The sequence below is a fragment of the Podarcis melisellensis genome (genome assembly GCF_964234715.1).
Source record: "Podarcis melisellensis genome assembly, chromosome: 6".
NCBI lineage: Eukaryota > Metazoa > Chordata > Lepidosauria > Squamata > Lacertidae > Podarcis > Podarcis melisellensis.
In genome coordinates, this window is record NC_138538.1 from 40586573 (window position 1) to 40613904 (window position 27332).

At 43.1% G+C, this 27332-nt stretch overlaps 1 protein-coding gene across 8 annotated transcripts in view; it reads right to left on the reverse strand.

Annotated features, from left to right (window-relative positions):
* TMCC2 (transmembrane and coiled-coil domain family 2) overlaps positions 1-27332 on the reverse strand; it is a 91397-nt gene that overhangs the window by 34834 nt on the left and 29231 nt on the right. For 4 of the 8 annotated variants that reach the window (XM_081914727.1, XM_081914725.1, XM_081914723.1 and 1 more), the window contains exon 1: positions 1593-1883. The exons of 2 other annotated variants lie outside the window; for them this stretch is intronic. Coding sequence is in view for 2 of the 6 variants with exons in the window: in XM_081914722.1 (XP_081770848.1) it covers positions 8384-8524 (141 nt within the window). In the remaining 4 variants the exon portion in view is untranslated. 2 more of the 8 variants (XM_081914722.1, XM_081914728.1) reach the window with 2 other exon arrangements.

Below are 27332 nucleotides of genomic sequence, written 5' to 3' on the forward strand. Positions count from 1 at the left end.
CTGCCTTCTTTTGCATCTGGCCGCCCTACTTGGAGCTGAGTTCAGCAGGACTTGTGAGTGTCCAGATCAGGGGTGGGGACCCTGTGGTTCTCCATATGTTTCTGACTCCAAATCACCTCTAGTCCAGCCAGCAAAGTTAGTGGTGAGGGATGATGGGACTTGTAATCCAACAAAATCTGGTTGGCCACAGGATTACTAGTACAATTCCAAGCATCAAAGGAATTGGTTAGGAAAGTCTTACTCCATTTTTTCCATTGGGCACTATATGACATGCGGTTCAGTCCCGCTGACTTCACTGCTTTCTGTACCAACAAAAGACAAAGAGGGCGGAAAGAAACAGGAAAACTGCATTTTCTAAAGTTTGATTTTGTTTATATTTTTCAAACGGCTTTAGAGCTGGCACAGCATAGGGATCTGGAAACTCCCTCATTTCAATGTCACGCAGTCACTAGGTAATTCACAGTGCAATCTTCTTCTCAATGTCTACTCAAAAGCATGAATTCATTGGGGCTTATTCCCAGGTTACTGGGTACAGAACTGTAGCTCCAACGTACTTGGTAGCCAGCCCCATTCAGTTATGTGGGGTTTACTTCTGAGCAGACATGCAGAGGATTGTACTCAGCCTCAGTCTCCACCACCCCCACTCACTCACTCTGCTTCCCCATCTGTTATATGGGGATAATACTGCTAGACTACCTCACAGGGTTGCTGTAAAGATTACTGGAATATGATGCTTTATGGCTGCTGGGAGGTGTGTTTTTGTTTTGTTTTTCATCCCACCCGGCCTTATATCTTTTACCTTTTGAAGGAGATCTTTGTATTGAGTGTACAGTGGTGATAAAAAAATCTATGTACACATAGGGAAAAAAGACCATTCAATGGATATAATGCACCTTGCAATTTTGAAATGCACTAAATAAAGTAGTAGTAGTAGTAGTAGTAGTAGTAGTAGTAGTAACAGCATGTATTAAATGTAAGCACAACCCACTTCCATCAATCTAGGGATGTGTTTCTGCACAGAGAAATAAATTAGTGCAATGTTCCTATTTTTTTTCTTCCTTTGCTTCTGTGCACAGTCCTTCTGCATTAAGGAACACAGAGGTCTTACCTAAGGAAGGAGAGCTCATGTTACTACGATTCCATCCATTGAATTCAGGGCTGTGTTAACTCTCTTGGCAAAGGATTCATTCAGGAAAAGAGTAACCCTCTTCATTAATAAAACACTGAACATTTTACAGTTTTACTATAAAGCATTATTGTTAACTGTGATTACTGTATAACATTAGTATACCTGGGTCAACATCCAAAACTGAGAAACAAATGCCTTCTGTGAGCTAACACACCCAGGTGACCTGAAACTAAATGAACCCCAAAGATTAGAAGCAATCAGAAAATGGGATAGTAAGACTTTTAGGAAGCGTGTACATACATCTGCTTACAAAAATTGCATTCCAATCACATAACTCCTGACCATTAAGGAAAGCCTGGGAAATCCCCTCTACCTTAGAGCACGAAAATCAAGAGATCGCAGTAATGTAGGAAAACATAACATCCCATCTCCATGCTATGCAGCTAGAAAACACAAAGGATACTCTGGAAGCCAATCTCCTCTGCTGAGAAGCCAATCTTGATCTCCAGCTTCCTTTGACCAAAAGGTCACTGTGCTAGGTCAGTTCTATTCGTTCCTCAAAACGTCTCCCAAGGATAGTCTTTTGCCTTTACCATTGTCTTTCTTTCCAGCCAGAAAACACTCCTCTCCTCTAGTTTACTTGCTTTGGTCTCTGAAGAGTTTCTTTGGAACCGTCCAAACTCTCCAGCTCTCCGAGGCAGTTTTTCATGCCCCAGACAGTTGTCGACTCTCTAAGTAACCCAATCTTTAAAAGGGCAAAGGGAGGCAAAGTCCCGAAACCGAACACGGTCAGAGGCCAGCTGGCATGGAGGAAGGAGTCATAGCTGCTGCACCCAAGTCCCAGCCAACAGGAAAATGCCTTGTCAGAAGTGACAAACTTGGACAGACCTTCTGGAGTGATGGGTCCCAGTCAGAAGAGCAGGCAGCTCACTGATGGCATGCCAGGATTTGCAAAGATTAGAAGCACCCAGTCCTTGAAAAGTTCTGGAACCACTCTCATCTTTTTCTATTTAAAACATATTATGAGTTTTTTGTGGTGTAGACTGCATTGCTTGAGCCTCCTTCTAATTCCTGGATCCAGCATAGATTCAATTCCAGGAACAGCCAGGCTAGCTTCCTAGTGAGGGAATGGTACTCTAAGTACGGGCCATTAAGGTAGCAAAGGAAGTGGCTTTGTGCCAGACAGCAAATGAGTAGCCCCCCACCCGTCCTCAATTCCCTGGTAGTTAGAAAGACAAATGCCAGAGTTGACTTATGTGATCTAAAAGGTGGAAGTGGGAAGGCTGCAGGCTGGGCAGCTGGGAGACAGAGCCATGCCTGATTTATGCTAGAATCCAAGGCTGTGGCCTACAGGAAAAGCAAGATTCTCTTTGGGTGTTGATGCTGTGAACACCTCCACCGTAGGCTCAGGTTGAATATATCTGTAAATAAACCATATTTCATAAAGACACCACAGTCTCCGCTGTGCATCATTCCAAAAGAAACACGAACCCTGAGTAAGAGTCTGGAACCCCTGGAATCTCGCACCGCTTGGAGACTGGGGTGGCGTGCAACAATATAGATGCACACACCATCAACTACCACTACCTCAGATTTCCACATCAATCGCTATAAGGAATAGACCATAATTCAATATATGGCACTATGGAAAACTAGGAATCAATAACATGTCCATCTTAATGAGGCACCAAATTTGGAGTGAAACCATAGAGGCAAAGGAATAGTTCTACTTCCTAGAGTTTCTGATATCTAAGTATTACGATTAAAATAGCCATCCCCAAGTTGGTGTCCTCCAGATGTTTTGGATTCCAGCTCCCATCACCTTTGGCCTGCATGGCCTATGGCCAGGGAGCATAACAACTGCAGTCCTAAATGTCTGGAAGGTATCAGCTTGAGCAAGGCTGGATTAAAAGGACATCTATTTCAAGACACTGACACAGATAGGGAAGTTTTGAGCGAAATGGAAAGTCTGAGAAAATGCTTAGCAGATGGGCAGCCAAATGCCTTGTGCTCCAAGGAACCCAAAGAAGCCAGGAGTTCTATGGCCAACTGCTGATTTCATTTGCACAAGAACTCGGGTGGCGGGGGAGACACAGAACATGACTTTTCATGTTTCAGTTCTAGCTGAGGCTACATAAACATAGTAAGGGTAAATGACGGCACTGTCTTATTTATTTATGCATATATATATATATATATATATTTGCTTTCGTATATGATTTCTATCCCACTTTCCTTATACAGGACTTCGCAAATAGACTTGGTTGGCATGAACAAAAGAGTGCAACATGATCATACACTCTCCTGCTTTCTCCGACCAAAATAAAACAGCATGCTTCACCCTAGAGGCGATGCGATTGTATTTCATTGCTGGATGACAGGAGACATGTATGTGGCAATCACAGTGTGCCTTTGTGAAGCATGGTGGAAAGAAAGCCACATGCAAAATCAGGCCAGCTTTTCTTCCCTATGAGGTAACTTAGATGACATACACCCACCCAGCTGTAGAGTTTTAAATCTGGCCCGTTACCATCAAGCCACGCAGGCTTCAAGCAATTCTCTAACTGAGGCCCTGGAATGTCTAAAGCATGATGACAATGCTTTAAGGAAAGGGAGCAGGCAGGGCACAGCTGCTGCTGTCATGTGGCCCAGAGAGCCAGGGTTAACTCTGAAAACAAACTCAAGCATTTCAGAATGACCCAGCCAGATGACACATTAAATGTCTGAATGCATTGAGCGTTTGTGTATGTGGTTTTTTTTCGGGGGGGGGGATCAGGATAGGGACCATCATGAACAGGGAGGTAGAGTTTAACCCTTTCTTCCTGTGCTATGGTTGCAATTAAAACTGCCCCCCTCCCACTGAAGCAACTCTTTGCCATGGTGGGGAAGAAGCCATTTACATCAACAATTAAATCTCTCCTTTAGCAAGCTACAGTCCCAATCCTCGTCCCCTCTGTGTTATTATTAATTAATTAATTAATTAATTAATTAACAAAACAGATAACATGAAATGCATTGACTTATTCCACACGTCATCAAGTTTGGACCTTCTAAACCCAGAGAGCTCTTCCCCACCCGGCAGTGTGTACATGACAATTGCAGAGTTAGATTCCTATCACCAGACCAAAAGCAGTGGCTTCTATACTGCAATTTCAAAGCACACAATACCAGGCACTTGCTAGTGAGGGCCTAGGGTGGGTTGACAATGGAGCTCTATCTTTGAGCCCAACCCTCACACTAAGCAGAAGCGGAGGGAAGATTATACCTTTTCTAGCAATTAAGTGACATCCTACAAGATTACATTTTTTTAAAGAGCCATTGTTTTAGAGCATGAACTTTGAACATAACGTTAGGGTGGTGTATCTGTGTGACAGCTAAATGGAAGGATGTCACAAACCTAATTCCAATGCTCCCCCCGCCGAAGGAGTATCTGTGACTTTCAAACTGACAAGCCTCAAGTCCTGCTGTATACTGTTGCTTCCTGGTCATAATGAACTAAAGCGGGCTTCCTTCTCAGATCCAGAAGCTTCCCTCTGGGTAACACAGCGCTCTGAAAGTGCAATTGCTGGTCACCGACCTTCTCCATTCCGAAAGAGTAATCATTGGTCCATAGCTACTCAAGATGTGTAGAACCTTTTATAGAGGTAACACCACTACAGACCTTTACTGAAAGAACAAATTCAATGAACAGCTTATGAAATATGAACTATCTGTTGCCAGCCAGGAATCAATCTCAGTCTCACACAGAATCAGGAAAAAGGCAGAATGCAGGAAGTGTAAATGCAACCAGCTACACCACAATATTTGGCAGAACAGCAGTTTTCCCGGTACATCTCATGTACCAGAGTAAAAATATGCCAGAAGGGATCTTTGACTACCAGCCCTTATGAAGAAACGCAAACAATGGGCATTATAACAACAATCCTTAATTGAACCTATGGAATCTGGATAATCTACAGCTGATCTAAATCCAGAGTCTCTAGAGACTGCACGCGGTGTGTACAGCCCATGTGTGTGCAATGGGTAAAGTACTAGATCCAAACTAGGAAGAATGCATTCAGATCCCTGATGGTTCTAAAATTAGCCTACCCCCAATGGTTGCTATGATGATAAACTTGAGTAGCTGCATGAATTTATTTACATATATGCATTTAATTTTTTTAAAATAAAAATAAAGCCACCCTATATCCAAAAATTAATCACACCATGATATACAAGGAGACTTGAAAATGCAGAATAAAATATAATAAACAATGCAATACAATTCAGAGCAATAAAAACATTCAGCCAGTTTGAAACACCGTAATCTAAAATGTCTGGCAAAACAAACAAACAAGGTGTTAACCTGGTGTCAAAAAACAAAAATAAATGTTGGCACCTCCTCTCTTGGGAGGACAAGCCCATAGTGGTGGTGCCACCACAGAGAAGTCCTCTCTATTATGCATTTGTAATGTGCTTCTCCTAAAGAGGAAACATGGGGAAGGGTCTCTTTTAATTATCTTAATGCACAGGCAAGCTGATATGGGTGGGGGTGCTCTCCCTCAGATATTTGGAGCCCAAGCCCTTTGACAATAAACACCGGAATTGCACTCAGTAGTGAACTGGAAGCCAATGTAGTTTGTTATGAACTGACATTAATATATCTCCTGGGTAAACCAGCCAGAATTTTCGCAGCCAGACTGGAGCTTCTGAACCATTTTCAAGATACCCATCATGCACTTATTGCAATCCAATCTGGAGGATATCAGATCTGGAGGATCACTGTGGCCAGGCTATCCCTATGCAGGAAAGGCTACAGCTGACAAACTAGCAGAAATTGGTAAAAGGTGCTTGAGGTCACTGAGGCCATTTGGGTCTCAGCTGTCAATGTTGGATCAAAGAAGACCCCAAGCACCTTGTCCTAAGCTCTTAAGAAGGAAAGGTAGTATAGAAATGTAATAACCAACCAACCAACCAACCAACCAAACAAACAAACAAAGCTGTGGGAATGGGAGATCTTCAAACAGGTTATGGGGAGCCTTTACTGTTACTAGTATATATAGATGGGCTCTATCCAGTGTGGGCAACAGTGAGCTAGATGGATCTGACACAACATAAGGTACATTCCTGTGTTTGTCTGATCAACATGGCTGCAAACAGCCAAAGATGAAACTAAAAAAGTGTTTGGATTTGTTCGGGGGGACTGTACCCCCCAAATCCTAATTACACAGAGACTTGTGTGCACATGTTTGTTTTAGAAATATGTTGGCCAAGTTCTGATTTAATTAGTCCCAGCATGTCTTCTGCTACTAGAAGAAACTGGAATAAACTTAAAGAACCAGCAATGCTATTGCAGTACCCAGGCCACACAGAGAATGTCACTAGTCTAAATCCAGATTCAGGGAGGGAGAGAAATATCACAATTAATTTATCATTACTCATCATACCATATCATACTGTGGAAATCATTTGCAGAGATTGCTGAGATGAGCATTAGTGAAGTGGATTGACTATGATGATGATGATTTATTCAATTTATTAACTGCTTTTTTTATCTGAGTTGCATGCAGAAGGTCCCAGGTTCAATCCCTGTCATTTCCAGTTAAGATTAAGAGAGGCTCTGGTCTGAAACTCTGGAGAAGCCACTGCCACTCATTGTAGACAACAATATTGGGATATCTGGACCAAAAGTCTGACTTAATATAAGACTGCTTCCTATGTTCCTATGAAAAAAGAGAGTCTCAAAGTGACTTACATTGTAAAAATGCAAAGATACTATAAAATAGCCCAAAGCAATAAAAAAAATACATTGTCCACCCACCAGCAATCAATAATCAGATTAGATGGAGGACAGGGACATCAGTGGCTGAAAGACATAATAGCTAGCAATGGAGCCTCCACGTTCAGAGGCAGTTTGCTGATAATTACACAATGCTAGGAACAAAGAATAAGGATAGCTACTGCAGACTTGCCCTGTTTGCAAGCTTCCTTTGGCCATATGAGTGGCTCTAGTCGGGGACAGAATGCTGTGCTAGGGATCTTTGTTCTGGCACAGCACAGCAATTATATTTGTACAGATACTGCCCTATTTATCAGAATCGCCTTAAAACTCGCATCAATGGATTCAAGAGGTTCCGGGAATGCTGTAGCACAGAGCACTTTACATTAGAAGGTTTCCAGTGTGCCATATCTGTTTGAGCAGGAGCAAAAGAAAGGTTTTTATCTAGGACATGAAGGCACAGATCTCCCGCTGGAGCCAGGCAAATACTGTAAATAGATCAGCACAGCTGCTCTGCCTCCTCCACCCGCATGAGAGTACAGTCAGCCTGCTTCATCACAGGTGCAACCATCCTACACTCCCAGCACATACCCGAAACACACACTTCCCACTCTCTCTCTCGCTGGGTTGCAAAAATCACAGCAAGAGGCCAATCTGCCTCCATTTCCACTGTCCCACCACCTCTAGAGCTCTGTATTTGCTGGCAAACACAGCTGGGGGCGCGTTCTGCTTTAGAAGTGACATTGGATTCACACTGAATTGTTTTTGTTAAAAACGAAAAAAAAATAATGCTGCAACAAGCGTCTTCCACTGTTGATGCTACAAGCCTCCGACCCTGGATTTCAACCAATGTATCCTTATGCTATTGAATTTCAAACTGAGAGCAATCAGTTACCTCTTTGTTCCACCTTTCAACAGCCTGCTCCATTGTTGCCTACCAGGCACCCCTCCCCTCTCTCCCGTCATTCACATTCCAAAGGTAGAACAATGCACTTCAAAGCCTCCAACTTGGGGGAGGAAGTCCGGGTTGGATGTCCAGACTGAACGCTCACCTGGGTATGAACCATCTCGTGGAATCAGGCAGGGGGTACAATCCCAGGTGACCTTCTGCCCCTCTCTCCTGTGGCACCATGTACAAATCCTGCTTGGGGTCCCAGCGTGCAGCAGCCCTTCTTGGCAAGGCGGAGAGTTGGAAGGTAAAATATTACTTCAGCCATGCAGGAAGGCTCCAACCCTACAGAACCCTTCCATTCTGCTTTAATCCGACAGCGCCTGCAAACCATCCTGCTTGAGCAACAGCCAGTGGGGATTAAGGCCTGCGGGTGGAGCACCAATCATTCCCATCCCTCCCACCTCCCCCTGCGGCTGCTCAGCGAGATGGGTGATTCCAGTCTCGGTAATCCCCTTCTGTCTCCCTCTCTTCCAGGGAAGTCTGGCAGGTCACCAAAGGGGAGATTAGTGAGATAATGAAAATGCCCCCCTTGGAGCACTCCTACCTCCATTGCTGGGGTCTGCACAGCACCATCACCCTCTCCAGGCGAGGCAGATGCTTCAGTCACCCAGCAGTGGTTTGATGCGCGGATGGGAAATCTGTATTCCCCACCACCATGCAAATCCTTCTTGCAAGGCTGCAGCATCACCAGCTGGCTTCAGACAGAAATGCTGTGCTACCTTCTCTCACTACAAAGAAAACAGCCTCATCAGCAAGACAGCTGATGCTGAAACTCGCATCTTCCTGCTCCTCCTCCTCCTCCTTGGCAGTGTGCATTATCGTACAAGCATGAAACCCACCCTATGTGCAAGAACGTCCAAAGGAAGAAATGCATTAACACATGATTTGTGCCTTATTGTCCAAGTGTAGGTATCAGGCACTCTGAGATACAAGATACAGTGGTGCCCCGCAAGACGAATGCCTCGCAAGACGAAAAACCCGCAAGACGAAAGGGTTTTTCGGTTTTTGCGACGCTTCGCTAGACGATTTTCCCTATGGGCTTGCATCGCAAGACGAAAGCCCATAGGGAAATCTCGGGGACCTTTTTTTAAATGCTGGCGGTGGGGAGCAAAGCCTTTTCCCCCCCTCCGGACTTCAGAAGAGGTCCAGGAAGGCCGGCGGGGGCGAAAGGCTTTGCTCCCCACCGCCAGCATTTTAAAAGCGGTCCGGGATAGCAGGGAAGCGCTTCCCGCTATCCCGGACGGCTTTTGAAGGCAGGCAGGGGGGGCAAAGACTTTTGCCCCCCGCCCGCCTTGGGAAGATTTCACAGACTCGTGATCTGAGCTGCTGCAGGTTAATCCTATGCTCCACATCCTGCTTGCACATCATTTGTGGAAGTGGTAATAGCAATGTATCCTTAATTAAATACTAATGCTAATTAATTAAACACCCATGCTAATTAAATAATTAAATTCTAATTGTGCGCTAAATCTCAAATGGCAGATCCCATAATAAAATTGTAGTTGATTTCAATACAATGGAAAAGCTACATTGAGAACTATTGTACTGCAAAAAGCTGGACACAGTGTTTCTTAAATAAAATAAATGTTGCTGTGAAAATAATAACCCATCTTAGTATTTATATAGTGCCATCAATGCACAAGGTGTTTTGCATAAGCAAAAAAGATCGGTCTCTGCCCCAACATACAATATAAATGATTTAAATAAATAACAGGGAGATACATGGCTAACAAACAAAAATATATCATAGCAGGGCATTTAATGTATTTTTTTAGTCCAACTTAAATGTTGCAAAATAGGGAACAAGCTTTCAAGTTCTTACTGTGGTTTGGGGGGGGATTACGGATTGACTCAGCTACTTATGTTTTTTATATGTTATAAACAACAGAGAGAGAGCTAACTGGGGATGAAGTTTTTCCTTAGAATCAAGCTTTTTCTTTTCTTAAAATCAAGTGGAACAGATTCCCTCAGAAGGTGGTAGACACTCCTTCACTGGAGGTTTTTAAGGAGAGGTAGGATGGCCACCTGTCATGGATGCTTTAGTTGAGATTCCTGCATTGAAGGGGGTTGGACTAGATGACCCTTGGGGTCCCTTCCAACTGTTCAGCTCTATGATTCCATGATGTAATTTTTATGACATAAATAAATACTTCTATTCCATGCTCTCTCTTTCCCTCCCCCCCCCCCGGTATTTCTCCACTTTCTGGATCATCACTGCACTTTTGCGGGTTCAATCCCCGTATGGGACAGCTGAATATTCCTGCATTGCAGGGAGGTGAACGAAATGATCCTCAGGGTATTTCCCAACCCTATGATTCTATCTAATACTACTTAACCCTGTTCATTCTCACTACCTTGCTTTCAGACCTGTCCCTTTCTCATATGCATCTACAGATACAAGCCTTTTCCTTACTTATGCTGGCTAAAAGGTATGGCCCTGATTTCCCCCAAATAAACAGTACTCATGGTAATAACAGTCATGCTAGTAGTCATGGAATCTCTCATCTCAACTAACCCCATCTTGAACTCAAATTGAAACAGGAAGCTTAATCTGCAGTAATTAGCAGCAAACATGTCAGATGGCAAGATCTGGCAGTCATATTATACATGCAACACAATCCCTCCATATTTACTCAGAACTAAGTCTCACTCTGTGCCATAGACATATTCAAAAGTATGTGCAGGGTTGCAGGCTAGGGAACTCTAAAAACTAAGAGACTTTGCCAAGTTTCAGTGGAAATATGGACTGGCAGCTCTTTTCACACTTCCTGTCTGGGGAGGAATAAGCTTGCAAAGCTCTGAATGGGGTAAGGGAAAGAGGTATACTACTTGCAGTGAATTTCAGGCCAAGCAGCCTGGAAGCTGTGGCCCTGGATATGCTTAGTCCAGGGTAAAAAGAAAATAAGGCAAAAAAGGGGTAGCAATCAGGAGAATACGGCAGATATCAGAAGAGTAGCTGTGTTAAGTCTGTTGCCACAAAACAACAAAGAGCCTTGTGGCATCTTAAAACCCCACACTGGGCAAAAGATTCCCGCATTGCAGAGGATTGGACTAGGGACTAGATGACTTTTCCAACTTTACAATTTTATGGCATATCCATTTGGGCCTGGTTCTTGTTTTGCATTTCCTTTCCCTTTGAACACACACCTCTACATTCCCTCCTTTTCCACCAGCAGCACCATCTGCATTATACTTCATGCATCTGACGAAGTACGCTGTGATCCACTAAGTCTATTACAGTGGTACCTCGGGTTAAGTACTTAATTCGTTCCGGAGGTCTGTTCTTAACCTGAAACTGTTCTTAACCTGAAGCACCACTTGAGCTAATGGGGCCTCCTGCTGCTGCCATGCTGCCAGAGCACAATTTCTGTTCTCATCCTGAAGCAAAGTTCTTAACCTGAAGCACTATTCCTGGGTTAGTGGAGTCTATAACCTGAAGCGTATGTAGCCTGAAGTATATGTAACCCGAGGTACCACTGTAGGTTTTAAGGCACCTCAAGACTCGTTTGTCCTTCTGGCTGGTTTGATCATTCTGGATGGTGGGGGAAGGGGGCCTTGGGGATCAGTGCCCACCCCCCCTTTCATCACTGATATATTCATACTATCACATTAAGGGCCTCAGCCCCAAATCAGGCTCTTGCTGCAGCAACATTATACTGTATAGGAAACTCCTTGTGTGGTGGTTACATTAGGCTGCCATGATATACACACTTTAATAGGAGTATTTTAGGGAAGGTGGAAGATTCAATTTGGTTTGAATCTAAAGGCAAATCTGCCTAACTCACACAAATTTCTTAAATAACACAATTTCTGAAATAATACACAGACTCTATTTTCCTTTCCCCTGGTCTGAAGTTAAGTGTGTTTTCCTGTGTATATTCCATCCAAGAGGCTTGTAGATCCACTGGAATAAATTCCACAATGAGAGCTTCCGGATTTCTTAATCTCACCCTGTTATTCCAAGGGACATAAAAAGATTAATATGCCTTGAAGCAGTTCCTGAAATAATTAAATACTGGGTTGATTTACTCAGCAGTCCAATCAATCACCTGATTCCCGAATGTCTCCTGCCCAGCATGATTTTTGTGAAATTCTAACTTTGTATCATTTTATTTTGCTGCCAGCAGAGGGAGATCTGGATTAGCAGAACTGGAGCAGAAGAATGGAGTCGTCTGGGGCGTCTTGGGATAGAGTGGCCTTGGAGAGGAGATGGTGAGTCAAAACTGTGTTTGACGTGGCAGACAGCAGAGACTTAATTGCACGTATCAATAGCAATGAAAAGCTCTTGCTGATGCAGAGCAATTATATAAGAGATAAATAATCTAGCTCTTACGCTTAAGATATTATGCAATGAACTCCCAATTTTTTTGTTCTGTTATCACTAGGTTTTATCTGGTGTGTTCTTACTATTTTACAAATATTCAGCACATACGAGTCCCTACAGACCTTCACAAAGGATAAAAAGATTTGGATTAACATTCTGTTTGTAACTAAAATGTTAGTAAATCATAAATCCATTTATCTAGAAATAGACTACCTGATTCTTTTTCATCATAGAACTTAGCTAAAGGTATGCATTTAAACAAACCATCACCTGGTGCTCTTCAGATGCTTTGGGCTACAACTTCCATCAGTCCTAGCCAGTCCACAATCCCCCCCCCCCCATTTAATGCCTGTTTAATCTATATTTTTTTCCTTTCTTGCAGAAATTGACTAGAAGTTTGTTTTTGTTTTCTAATGTTGCCAACAACTTGTTTGCCATCTCATTGACCAGTTACAATATTAAGCCCCCATCTGGAAGCACCATTTGTGTGCATGCACTTACATTCAAAAGGAGACCTTGATGACATACAACTGAGTACGCGTACAACTCCGCTCTCCACGCATTCGCTCCTCATGAAGATGTTGGAAGAACATATCCTTAGAGCATCTGACACAACTTTAAAAAACATTCACCCATAATGTTTTAACTTTCAAACAGGCTGCACATAAGTGCTATTTATTGCCACCAAGGTCCTTACAAAGCCAATATTTTATTCTGTGATCCGCCCTAAGATCTCTGGGTATAGGGCGGTATATAAATTCAATAAATAAAATTAAAATTATATTGCCACATACATTTTGCCTTCTATAAGTAGATAGGCAAAGTCTCTCGTGTGCCACTCTACAGAATTAGACAGAAGCTTTATGCTGCTCTGTTATGCCTGTGTATTTTGAAGGTCCTCAAACTTTAACACTGTGGGACAGTTGAGTCTTGAAATTAAAGTGGGAGAAAGGCAGGATGATTCTTGATAAAAAAACCCAAGACCCACCCTGCCTCCTCCTAATTTTACCCAGATCATACCTTGCTCCCCCTTCCCTTCAATAAAAGAGTAGCTAAGGAAGCTATCACAAAATATAAGGGTGGGGGTGAGTTTTGCTGTTCCTGTTTTTTGAGCACTGTCCACCAATTAAATTATGACTTTGTTCAGAACTCACTTGTCAGTCCTGTCCCTTAAGCCAGAACTTTCTCAGCCATTAGCCCCTGCTGCTGCACTGTTGGTAGGGGACTGAGAAACCCCTACCCCATGTGCTCAAAGAATGTCGGAATGTGTGTGTCACATGGCTACAAGGCTGCTCCTGCCCCTCCATGCCCAGCTATTGACTTGCTCAGAAACCACACACCCTACTAGTTGTGCATTCACTACATATGAGAATAAGAAGGTGCCCTATGTAAGTGGAGGCTCTACCATCCAAGGGGAGATCCTGGGTCACTCAGGATCTCCCTTGATGGTTGAGCTTTACATGTGTATGCTGATAAGTGTACACAACCCTTTTTCAAGCATACTAATCAGAAGGTCGGCGGTTCGAATCCCCACGACGGGGTGAGCTCCCATTGCTCGGTCCCTGCTCCTGCCAACCTAGCAGTTCTAAAGCACGTCAAAGTGTAAGTAGATAAATAGGTACCGCTCTGGCGGGAAGGCAAACGGCATTTCCGTGTCCTGCTCTGGTTCGCCAGAAGCAGCTTAGTCATGCTGGCCACATGGCCCAGAAGCTGTCTGCGGACAAACACCAGCTCCCTCGGCCTATAGAGCGAGATGAGCACGCAACCCCAGAGTTGTCCACGACTGGACCTAATGGTCAGGGGTCCCTTTACCTTTTTAAGAGAGGAAGAGGCATGACCATAGGTGTGTCAGCAGCAGGGACAGGCCTACCCTTCTTATTTGGTGATTACTCAGAGCCAAGTAAGATTGTCTTCCATGAACATGGTCTTAAAGTGTGTCCATAGGTGACTGTGGAGACCAGTTCTGGGAACATAGGTTTCCAGGCGAGAGTTGATCATGGTGAGGGTTTGCCAAACGTGCCTTCCTCTTAGCACATTTCTCCCTTTCGTCCTGAGTTCGAGCTTCTTCAAAGTCCACGACACATTTGGTAAAGGCTGTTCTCCAAATGGAGAGCTTCACAGTCACACACACCCTGTCACACATTCTTTTAATGAGTGCAAGGGGATCATTTGGATCCCCTTACCCATTGTTGGTAGCCTCGCAGCTCATCTGAAATGTCCCCAGACCCATTGACAGGTCCCAGCACACCTTCTGGAAATTCTCCATGGACCCTTCGCTTGAGCCCCGTCTACTGATCTCTTCACCTGAATGAAGGCTGTAATAATGAGGCACTGGAACCATTCATTAAAATGTGAGTGAATCAGTTCTAGAAAGCAGCCAAGGCAGATGATTAATGCCATAAGGAAATAATCCTACCGTGAAGCACCAGTTTCCTTTATTGGACTAGTAAGTGATTTTACTTACTCGGCCCAAAGCAGCACAATTATGAAGGGCTTTAAAATAAATGAAGTCAAGTTGTGTGTGTGTGTGTTCTTAAGTATAGCAAGCAAAGTTGTTGCTTAAAAAAATGCTGTGTCATCATTGTTTTTCAATTGTCTGAAAGCACCAAACCATTTTAATTATATTGAAAAGTTCTTGATTGTAGGGGATTTCTCCTAACTAAAAGCTATCAACTTTAGACTGATTTGAAGTTCTAACGTGATACGGGTTCCACTCACAGCAGACCTACAATCTCAGACAGCGTCTCCTCGACATTCACCTTTGTGCCAGTAGCTATTATTTTGGTAACACTGCAAAAAGCTACAAATCAGGAAAAGATACTGCCTGTCCACAGCCATAAGATCAAAGCTTCTCATGACCTACTTGCAAGGCTGAGAAAATGCACTGGCTATTCCCATTGTCCAGATAACAGACACCAGAGATTTAATTAAATGGACAGCAGCTGGTTTCAGATTGTCACATATTTGGCTTCAATTAGCTATAGTCTCAAACATCACAGAACGTAGCCCAATTGGGACAGGTGTTGGGAAGGTTCCAAAAGATTCCCACAGGGAGAACAAGGAAACTAGAGTCCATGAAAGGAAAATGTTGTTAAAGCAACTGTGCCAAGCAATACTTTGGGCTTTCAACATACATGCTATTATTAACTGTATTATTTCAAAAATTAACTAATATGGGACTCAGACGCCCACCACATATCCACTACCAGTAATAACAACTGGTAGAAATGAACAAAGGCCCTGAAGACCAACCACAAGGAAACATGTAGAGATCAAGGAATGGTCTGGTCAAACAATAATTTCACATGCATACAAGTGCAAAATCAAATATTATTATTATTACCCAGTGCCCACTGGAAAGCTTGCAGTTATTAAAAAAAGTTTCCAAAACACAATGGGTCATGTTGCCAATGCATATTCCTTCTTTACTGCTAAAAGTTCTGAGGCAACAGGATGCAATGAGCCCAAAACATGGGCCAACAAAATGTGGATAGGTCTACACAACAACTGCTCTGTCCCATTCCATCTTATAGCAGTGACCATCACTGCTGCAGCTGCTGTGGCATTCTGCCTAAGCAAACCAGGACAAAACGGAATAGCTCTGTCCTGCTTGTCTTAAAAAGCAAAAGGAAATCTCCTTGTCTCTGAACATAACAAAACTATCCAGAGCTAGGCTCTCTGGATCAGTTTGTGAGCTTGAAAACAAGACACCCTTGGAATACTCCTCCTTTGACTCAGACATGCTTTCCCTATACTAAAGCCACAGCTCCCATTACCAGCTCCAGTGGAACCCCTGCATAGTCCCTGTTAAAAGAAGTCATTGATAGCATGGTCCTCCATGAATTTGTCTACTTCTCTTTTGCAGCCATCCAAGTTGATGACCATAACTACCTTTTGTGGAAGCAAATTCTGGGATTTAGCTATGCACTGTTTGTGTAAGTTCTTTTTATTCTCTGTCTTGCATCTTCCAACATTCTGCTTCCTTTGGATTTCCCCCAAATTCTATTATGTGAGAGGGAGAAAAAACTTTTCTCTAGCTACTTCTTCCACTCCTTCTATAAGTTTATTCCTCTCTATCATGGCCCCTCTCACTCACCTTTTCTCTAAATATACATGCCCCATATGTTGCAGTCTTTCCTTATAGATGATCCATCCCCTTGATCATGTTGGCTGTACTTTTCCAAACATTTGCTGCTAACGAAGGAGACTTGGTGCTGTCATAAAGTGACAAGACCCAGGTTCCTGGAGTTGAAGCCATTATAATTAAACTGGATTGCATTTGCAAAAGAGCTAGAGCTAAGGGGATATCTGTTTATTATGTTTTGAGTCTGCTTTTGGGAGAATTATTGTCTCGGAGAGTGGCTCACATCAATACAGAAAAAAGGGGAGAGATGCCAAGAGAAAAAGACAAAAGGAGTGGAGGAACAATGTAGATGAAGGAGAGCAGTCCTTTCAGGCCAAAACAAAATCCTAAGCAATTCAAATTTATATCCATTTTGGACAGGGCTGATCTTACCTTGTTGCTGTTCTTGCTTGAATAGCAGCTAATGACTCGTGTTCCTTTGGCTGATGGATGGGGCCAAGGTTTCCTTTTCCCTTTGGTTCTACAGTTCCGGGGCAAGGAGGTGGGAAGCAAGCTTGCTGCAGCTGCTCCTTTTGTGGCTGATGGGCGGGGTCAAGTTGGCCTCCCCTTTGCCACAATGTGGTTCCTGAGAGGTAGGGCAGGAGGAGCAGGCCCCTCCACCCCCTGGCCTTTGGGCACTTGGCCAATAGCAGAGGCCAGAACATGCTGCCCTCCAGCTCTGCAACCCCATGGTAACTTCATCAGTGACTGGATTAATATATGCCTGATGATTTTCCTTGATCACTTCCTGATTTGTGCTCCTCCTGCATTTATTAATAGGCTTGCATGAAATCAACAAGCTTGTTTCACGAGACATACACGCTTAGTGCTAAATGCAAGCTCCCAACGTTTTGTGAACAGCTTTGACTTTCATGCCCTAAAAGCACACCGGCAAATGATCCCCTCCTAGAAATCATGCCCCATGTCCCTAAGAGGCCATTTGTTCTGGAGGCTTAAGTTTAAGTGCCAGCAGGTGGATGAAAGCTGTAAGAGGCACATGTAAGAAATCCCTCTCAGGGAAAGAGAAAAAGGTAGAGTCAGATACCTTTACTGTTGCAACCTCTTCACGGTTGGCTAGGTCAGCCAAGATCACTGCATGCTGCACAGAGAATAGGAAGCATAGTCCTTCAAGTGCAGCACAGAGGAGGAGTAGAGGAATAACACAGCCATTTCTTTATGGCATCAAGAGACTAATCGGAGTCATTCAAACTGTTATACGGTACATGGGTGTGTATGTTTTAGAATGCTCTTTGGTTCATAGGTTTGGACATTTGATGTATTGTTAAAACACACAGTGTGCATATACAAGCACATGTGCAAGAATGCATGAGCATGCATATGTATGTATGGTTTTTACAGCATTAATTAGGCCACACTGCTGCTGGGGTTGGAATGGCACTAGAGTCACTGAGATGTCAGGACATAACCTCCATTTGTACACACACGTGGTTCTCACATGAGCCCATTCATCCATGCATGTGTGCGCACACACAAAAACATACATAATAGGAATCACTGAACAAAGAAGGCGGCTTTTGTTTCACGGGACATGGAAAAAATAAATGACACAGTACAGGTTAGAGTTACTGTCTTTTCAGAACAAACTGTGGTGTTGTTGTTGTTTTTCCATTGCTCTAAGAAGGCCCCTCAGCAACAAAACCCTTAACTTTCATTCCTGTGGCATGCTTAATTATTCATTGTGCGGTGGTTATGTTCATTTAAGCTTTCTTACCAATGCTTTTGCTTAATGCACACAATTTGGCACTGTGGCAATGGGAGGATTTAGACTCTCCAAGCACCCTTTAGTGTCAAGTCAGTTTCTGGCAGATCATGAAGAGTGGCAGTACAAACCTGTTGACTAGACAAAGGCTTATCTGCACGCACCTAAATTAATCTTGTTAAAACCACACGTAAACTCAATTAAGATTAACTAGCACTATTTAAAGCACAAATGTTTAGTGAACTCAGATTAATTTTTTCCATGTTAGGACTTCTGTTTTGCTATATTCCTTTTCTACGGGATTCATTTCACCCTTCTTTTGTGGAATTCAAGTTAGCATTAGTTTGGCCCATTCAGTTCTGGTATTCAAGAAAGTTTGTGTTTTTATGATTGCCTTTCCGGAAGAGAATTTTCATGATTAATTCAGTATCTTTCATTAGTCTGCTTGACTGTATCCACCCAGCGCTTCATATTCCACCTGCAATTCTACAATTTTATTTATCGACATACATTGCTTTGGCCCTGAAGAGTGATTAAATAACTGGAAATAAGTGTATATGATACAGGAATACTACAATCACTCTAATGGCATGCAAGCCCTGACCTTTAAACTCTCATGTTAACTACAGTGTGTGTATATATATATATATATATATATATATATATATATATATATATGCTTTCGTAGATTTTCACGGGTACAGGAATGCAGGTTTTGGTGTCCTCGGGTGTCTTCCCGTGTAAAAGTTGGGGTGTCTAGGCGACGTTTCGACGAGGTCTCACTCGTCATCTTCAGGCTGGTGCTTTCGGCTTCTTGTTACTGGAACAGAGCAGGATCTCAGTGTTTGAGTTCCTATAAATACTGTTGAGGGGGTGTGGTGTATAGCCTCCAATGTTCTGGGCAGAGAGGAAGTTCCCAGGCTAGTGTGCCTTTTCTTCTTTTGTTCCTTAATTACTTGAGGGATATCTTGAGTGATTTCTTGAGTGATATCCTGAGTACCACTTAGGTGGGTCATTAGGTGTGGATTAGTTGCTAAAGTCTTTGTGTCTTGACCTCTTGAACTTTGTGAAGAGTTTTTCTGAGAAGATGGCTGTACTGCACTTAGTTGTGCTCTGGCTTGGCTTCGTGTATAGGGGCGAGCTGTGGTTTTGTGGCCTGTGTCAGACATCTGGAAATTAGCCCTCCCCACAAAAACTGACACCAGATCCAGAGGCACACAGAACGCCATCACCAATCAACCACACCAGACCCAAACCCAGACCCTCTCCACAGATAAATTACAGACACCATCCAGTAGCCAAACCATGGTGGCACCTCCGGATGCTGCACCCCCCTGCAATCCCTACACAGATCTGGCTGACACAGGCCACAAAACCACAGCTCGCCCCTATACACGAAGCCAAGCCAGAGCACAACTAAGTGCAGTACAGCCATCTTCTCAGAAAAACTCTTCACAAAGTTCAAGAGGTCAAGACACAAAGACTTTAGCAACTAATCCACACCTAATGACCCACCTAAGTGGTACTCAGGATATCACTCAAGAAATCACTCAAGATATCCCTCAAGTAATTAAGGAACAAAAGAAGAAAAGGCACACTAGCCTGGGAACTTCCTCTCTGCCCAGAACATTGGAGGCTATACACCACACCCCCTCAACAGTATTTATAGGAACTCAAACACTGAGATCCTGCTCTGTTCCAGTAACAAGAAGCCGAAAGCACCAGCCTGAAGATGACGAGTGAGACCTCGTCGAAACGTCGCCTAGACACCCCAACTTTTACACGGGAAGACACCCGAGGACACCAAAACCTGCATATATATATATATATATATATATATATATATATATATATATATATATATATTTAATGGGGCACCAGTTTTGTCTCAGCTTTTAGAAAACTAAAACATAAATGCATGCTAACAAGTAGGAGAACAAGATATTGTCTTTAATACTAGAGCCTTTTGAGTAAGTCTCTGTTTATAAACATCCTACTATTCTATTAACAGGTGTATAACAGAACAAAAAGAACTACCAAAACATGGACCTGCCAGTTTTTTCTAGGACAAGTCCTGTGTTGTCAGAGGACACATGCCCTAAATTTTTGCTTATGATGCAGAGCTACTCAAGATACACAGGGCCAAAGCGATGAAAATGGTGGCAATCCTACTCTGCACTGAAGATAAAGAGGGCCCACTTTATAAACTCAGCTAAAGCCACACAATCCATTTTTAATCTTTTACCTAGTTACTGGCTGCTTTCCGGGCCCAATTCAAGGTGCTCACAGCAGTGTTTAAAGCCATAAAGGATTTAGCCCCTCAAATATTGAAAGACTGCCTCCTTTCCTAACGCCCTCTCACGTGCTAAGATCAGCAAAGGGGGCAGGAAAGGACATTCTCTGTGGCAGCCATTAAGCTGTGCAATTCCTTCCCCTCAGAGGTGAGTCTGTCACCTTCATTGCATAGTTCCTGCTATTTGCTGAGGGCACACCTCTTTATCCTGGACACTTGAACTATATATATTTTCGCACCCACTTTATTCTTGTAACAGTGATTTGTCTTAAATGGTTTTTAATATGGCATTTTAAATTGCTGTTACCGGTGCTTTTTTAAAAAAAATGTTTAGGGGTACTCTCATTTTGACTCAAGAAAATCACCATTTTATAGTTCAAATTGGGGGGAAATAAATACAGTTGTCAGAGCCACCCGTTTGGTCCCAGCTCACAAGAGACCCAACTCCAATCCGGTTTATTTACAGAAAGTCTTTATTGAAGATCATGGTTGCGTTTACATTCCATCTTTGTGACCCTACGTCTGTAACGTTAGACCGCTGAAGTCCCCTCTGAATCCGTACCGCCTCGGCACCAATTTAAGAGGCTTGTGCTGGACCACCTCTTCCTCTCCTTCCTTTTCCGCAGGGTCTTTCTGCCCCCCTGGGTTCCCCCTCGCCGGGACTCGCCCGAGGCTGAATCCTCTGACGCCTCTGCCCCCCTCCTTCTCGCTTTGGGGCCGGGCTCCTCCCCAGGGCTCTCCTCACTTCCGCGCGCCTCTACATTTGAACTTGGCGCGCGTACGTTGCTTCTGACCTTTCTCTCGACCGCTACACTGCTCCCGGTGCTGCTCTCCACCCCTTCCGGCTGAGCGCCCTGCTCCGATCTCCTTCCCCTGTCTCCTTCTTGCTCTGCTCCCTCTGACACACTGGTAACTCCACCCCCTTCACTCCGTTCCGGCTGAGAAGCCGGCTCCGGTGTCCAACTCCCACTGGGGCTTCTCCCTTCGCTCCCCTGCTCCTCACTGCTTCCCCCTTGGCCCCCCTTTGGTCTGACCAGGGGGGCCCCCTTTTGGGAGTCCTCTGACTCACTGGTCAGACTCATGGACGACCTTTGGGCATCGTCATCCTCCTCCTCATCTCTCTGGGATTCTTCCCCCTCGCTCTCTGTCTCCTCCCCCATCTGCTCTTCTCTCCCTGAAACCCTGACAACAGTAAATGGACAAAGATTCACAAAATGTTTAGGGGTATGCTTACCCCCAGAAGAAGAAAAAACACTGGCTGTAACCCACTGTGGAAACTTGTGGTGAAGTGTAGGTAAGAAATCAAATAAATGCCTATTAATTCTTATTGCTTTCCCAAATTTGCCAAAAAGAGAGAGAAAGAAATTGAATGAATGATGATTTGTTTATTTTTAAATTTTGGAAAAAATATATATCCTGCCCTTTGGTATTCTACTCTCAGGGCAGCTATCAGTTAACAAATAGAAAAATACAGCTTATAAAAATAAGAAATGAAAGACATTAGAACAGCAAAAGCAATCAAACAGCAAAATAAAACCGTTTCAAAAGGCCTGAAAGTAGGAGGAATATTCTGAAGATGGGGTGCCACTAGTGATGTGAGGTGAGAATATTCTCTGCTAGAAAATTCTCTGGAGAATATTCTCCACAAACGTTGAATTTTCAGTTTCAAGTTTGGTACAAAAAAAATCAAAGAATGTGAATTCACTGCATTGCCCCATTGAATAAAAGTATCTGTACAGTTTTTGGTTGCCTTCTGAACAAGTTTACCCATGAATAAACATGTATATTAACTAATTGTATCCTTTTCGATGCATTAAAATTATATCATTTTCAATGTATTAAAATGAATATTCTCCTACTTTAAATGAAAATTCTCTAAGTTCTCATTAATCAAGAATATTCTCTAAAAGCTTATTCTTGAGAATTTAACATCGCTAGGTGCCACAGCCGAGAAGGCCCTCTTTCTGCCTGACTAGGTTAGGACACCCACAGAGGGCGCCCCAACAATAGGGGGCATGTTTGTGTGGGGAAAGGGGGTCCTTCAAGTACCCAGGGCTCTAAAAGGTAAGCACCAGCACTTTAAATTGATTTCAGAAACAGACTGTGCAGGTGTTTTAAAAAAATTAGCAAGGCAATTTCCCTTGAGCCACTCCCAGTTCAGAGTCTAGTAATTGTATATTTTGTACTAACTGTAGTCTCCAAGATGTAATGTGCATGTACTACACATTATAGTCATCTACTCTGGAAATTACCAAACTGTGACGAACTGTAGTCAGGAGAGGTCACAGCTAGGACACCACTTGGTGAAAAACACTTCGTGTAACAGAAGCCATTTAGACATCTGTTGGCAAAAAGGGATGAGTCCTTTAGACAGCAAGCACGATTATTTGGGGAAACGGCAACCCCACCCAAAACAGGGTGAGCACCAGATCTATGTCAGACAAGCGGCTAATCAAAAGCATTTCTGCCTTGTCGCAAATGAGTAGCAGCTTCTCATCTGCGGTCCTGTATTTCAACCCAGCACTTCCTCTGCCTCACTCACGTGAAAAGGAGAAGTTGAGCATGGTGTTGTCAGCCTTTTGGTTAACACTTCATTTCAGAACTCCAAATGACCTCACTATGTGGTTTCATGTAGATATTGAAGAGCATGAGAGCCATGGTGGAACCTTGTCAAAAGCCCATAGCAGGAAAGCAACGGTTCTGAGCAGTAGTTTCTTGTAAACAAAACAAGTTGACTCTTAAATGGGATTTTGGAATACTGAACCAAATCATGATGATTTTCTGCATTACATCCAAATCCTAACCCATACACTGAGTAGTATTTGAAAACTGTACTGAATCCCAGTGTGGTAAATTGTGGTTTCATAAGCTTGGTTCAATGCCCCCAAATCCACAAGAAAAAAATGAACACATGTTGATTTCAGCTGATTTAAAAACAAAACAAAAATGGCAGTTCTCAATCTTGCCATATGGCTGGGTTTGTCTCAATTCAGTTTTATAGTTAAAGGACACAATTCTGACTCCTACTCTCTGCCCCAGTGGGACTTTGCATGCCCAGGTGTCATGAGCTCACTGCCCCGTGGGACACTGCAATCCCAAAAACTTATAACAACATTATAGGGTTCAAATTAGGCCACAACTTTATTGATTATAGGTGCAGCGGGTGTGGCATAGGCACTGGGTCAACCAATATCAGCCAACCTGCCTGCTAGATGATCAACCAAGCGATCAAACCAATATCAAGGAGGCCCTATGGCATACACCAAATAGGAGCCACCTCTCCAGGATTTCTCCAGGATTGACAACTCGAATAGTGCTATGAGTCTAGCCTCCACTTGAGCATCTGGACAGAAGCACCTCCTCCAGAAGATATAAAGATTTATTAGAAAACAAGACCCCAAGGTGGTTGTCACCTATGGAAGCTAAGGCTTGGAAAAGACTCAATATGGAGGCCAAATGGCCGAAATATTGGGAGATATTAGAACATGATGGAGATACATGGAGATTGCAGAGTTTTGAGAAACTAAAAGATAAAGTGCGAGACTGGTTACACTATTACCAAATCAGAGAGGTCTTTAATATGGACAAGAAATTAGGTTTCCAGGTGGAAAAATCGAAATTAGAAACGGAATTGTTAGAACCTAAAACTAAGGTACTGTCAAGAATGTACAACTTGCTGTTAAAATGGAACACTCAGGATGAAACGGTCAAATCAGCTATGATTAAGTGGGCACAAGACATTGGTTATAACATTATGTTTGCTGACTGGGAATGGTTATGGACCATTGGTATGAAATTTACGGCATGTAATGCCTTGAAAGAAAATATTATGAAAATGATTTACAGGTGGTACATGACACCAGTCAAGCTTGCAAAGATATATCATTTGCCTGACAATAAGTGTTGGAAATGTAAGGAAACTGAGGGAACATTCTTTCACCTCTGGTGGACATGCCCAAAGGTAAAGGCTTTCTGGGAAATGATTTATAATGAACTGAAAAAGGTATTTAAGTATACCTTCCTTAAGAAACCAGAGGCCTTCCTCTTGGGCATTGTTGGCCAGAAGGTGTTAAAGAAGGATAGAACCTTTTTTATGTACGCAACAACAGCAGCAAGAATACTTATCGCAAAGTATTGGAAGACACAAGATTTGCCCACCTTGGAAGAATGGCAGACACAATTGATAGACTATATGGAATTGGCAGAAATGACTGGCAGAATCCGAGACATGGGAGAAGAACAAACAGAAGAAGAATGGAAGAAATTTAAAGATTATCTGCAAAAACATTGTAAATTATTTGAATGTTAAAGTGATGCAGGATAGTGAGACAATGTGGCATTAGTGACAAAGCTGAAAGGAATGTGCAAAGATGTTTTATGAGTAACAAGTAAAGAAACATAGTTAAATTAATCAAATGATGGGGGATTAGAAGGCAAGTGGATAGCAGCGGGAGTGGTTAATTTAAAAGAAATTAAGAAACATTAAAATTAGTTAAAATAGAAGAAGAATTTGCTGAAACTAAATTGGAAATTTGAATACAGAAAAGGGAGATGTGAGGAAATCAGGAAAGTAAGCTATATGAAATCAAGAGCTGAACTTATATATTTTCGTTTGGTTTTTGTGTTTTTTATTGTTTATTGTCTGTTGTTGTGTTATTTTGTTTTGTTTGTTATTATAAATCTGTTGAAACCTTAATAAAAATCTTTTTTTTTAAAAAAAAGAAGCACCTCCTCCAGGATCCATTTAGTGGGATGCCCCATTCCCTTGGAGGGGCAGGCAGGGGCTTACAACCTCCCCTCCAACCATGACTAGGTTTTACCCAATGTCTTCTCCGCCAAAGTTGTGACAATTGTTACGAGGCAGGAGAAACCCGCCAGGGTCAGTAGGGTCAATAGACTTGGTGGGAAAATTCCTCATTGGCCCTAAATATGGTGAGCAACTTTGTCCAAAGCAAGGTCAGATCCAACCTACCCACCAAAGTACCACCACAGCCCTGACATACACAGCAATTGAAGCAATGTGGGGGCAGGAGGTTTTCGCCCAATGCTGATGTGCAACAGCTGTGACACCAACTTGGGATCCAACAAATCCAGGGTTGGCTCAACCCTATTCCTCCTCACACTTGGAATGCCCCATTTGGAAGCTTTCTTCTTGCCCATGCCAGCAGAGATACCACCATGGACTATCCACATGCCTACTCAGCAGTCAGTAGGAAGCTGGCTGAGAAGAGTGGACGAATCCTTCCACCTAATCCAAACACACACACACCAGCCCAGTGTAATGAGGGCTTGGACTATCTTCCAAACCATTAAAATATGTAGTGGTGAAACTAAAAGGTAAGGTAAAGGATCCCTGGGTGGTTAAGTCCTATCAAAGGTGACTATGGGGTGTGACACTCATCTTGCTTTCTGGCTGAGGGAGCCAGTGTTTATCCACAGACAGCTTTCCGGGCCATGTGGCCAGCATGACTAAACTGCTTCTGGCACAACGGAACACAGTGATGGAAACCAGAGCACACAGAAACTCCATTTACCTTCCTGCCGCAGCACTTTACTTGCACTGGGATGCAGGTGGTGCTGTGGTCTAAACCACTGAGCCTCTTGGGCTTGCCCATCAGAAGGTCGGTGGTTCAAATTCACATGCTGGGGTGAGCTCCCATTGCTCTGCCCCAGCTTCTGCCAACCTGGCAGTTCGAAATTGGTGAAACTATTACCAGGGTGTCATAAGAATGATATCTGGCAAGTCTGCAATGAAACCCCTGAAGAAAAACATCATTACTGCCCTCACAATGCACCAGGGCAAAGGAAAGAAACAATTACCAATTAAAATTCTTGACTATAACAGAAAAATTTACTGTGGCAATACATAATCAAATGTACTTGCAGACATGACGCTGCCCAAAGGTAAAGTATAAACAATGCTCTACAGGAAGCCCAAACCAATCCCAGTGTGGATCTCCCATCAAATTCTACAAACAACAATATATCAGAAGGTCGGTGGTTCAAATTCACATGCTGGGGTGAGCTCCCATTGCTCTGCCCCAGCTTCTGCCAACCTGGCAGTTCGAAATTGGTGAAACTATTACCAGGGTGTCATAAGAATGATATCTGGCAAGTCTGCAATGAAACCCCTGAAGAAAAACATCATTACTGCCCTCACAATGCACCAGGGCAAAGGAAAGAAACAATTACCAATTAAAATTCTTGACTGTAACAGAAAAATTTACTGTGGCAATACATAATCAAATGTACTTGCAGACATGACGCTGCCCAAAGGTAAAGTATAAACAATGCTCTACAGGAAGCCCAAACCAATCCCAGTGTGGATCTCCCATCAAATTCTACAAACAACAATATAGCTTCCATGCTGTTCTTTCTTTGCAATTTCTGTGAGTACAAAATTCTATCTCCAACTTGGTGAAAAATTCAGGACCTTTTCCTAAAAAAATCAGAAAGGGCCGTTGCCACAGGCACAATAACAGCTAGATGGATGGTTCGTAGGTGTGTGTGTTTTTAAGCCAAAAACAACAACTAGGCTTTTGCTTGGGTCCTTATGGCTGGGTGCATTATGTGCTCGTGCGTGTCTGCTGTTGCTACGTGCCAAACGGCAATTGAAATAAGAGAAGAAAAATGCCGATGCCACTTTTCCATTGCCTGCTCATCACGCAACAAAAGGATCAAGATCACATTTCATTCTTTAGAGTAACGCAGAAAGACATTCATTTCAGCCGCTCAAGGGGCAATTGTGGTTTGTCATGATCCATCTGTGTCTCTCCTCTGGATCCTTTTCTTCTGAATCTATAAATCAGGATGCCAGGAGGTCGCTGTGCTGCTGAATGGTATCAGCATGGAACAGGAGCCTGTCACCCGAGACCTTTCGTTTCCTTTCAAGCAAGAAAAGCTCTGTTGGTGGTACCCATCATACAGGGCACCTCAGTCGCAGCAGGCATAAAAGCCTTTGGAACGGGAGCCAAGAGGCTATTTCCTCCTTGTTTTTCAGGGCCTAAATAGGCTTTTGCTGAAATTAATGTAA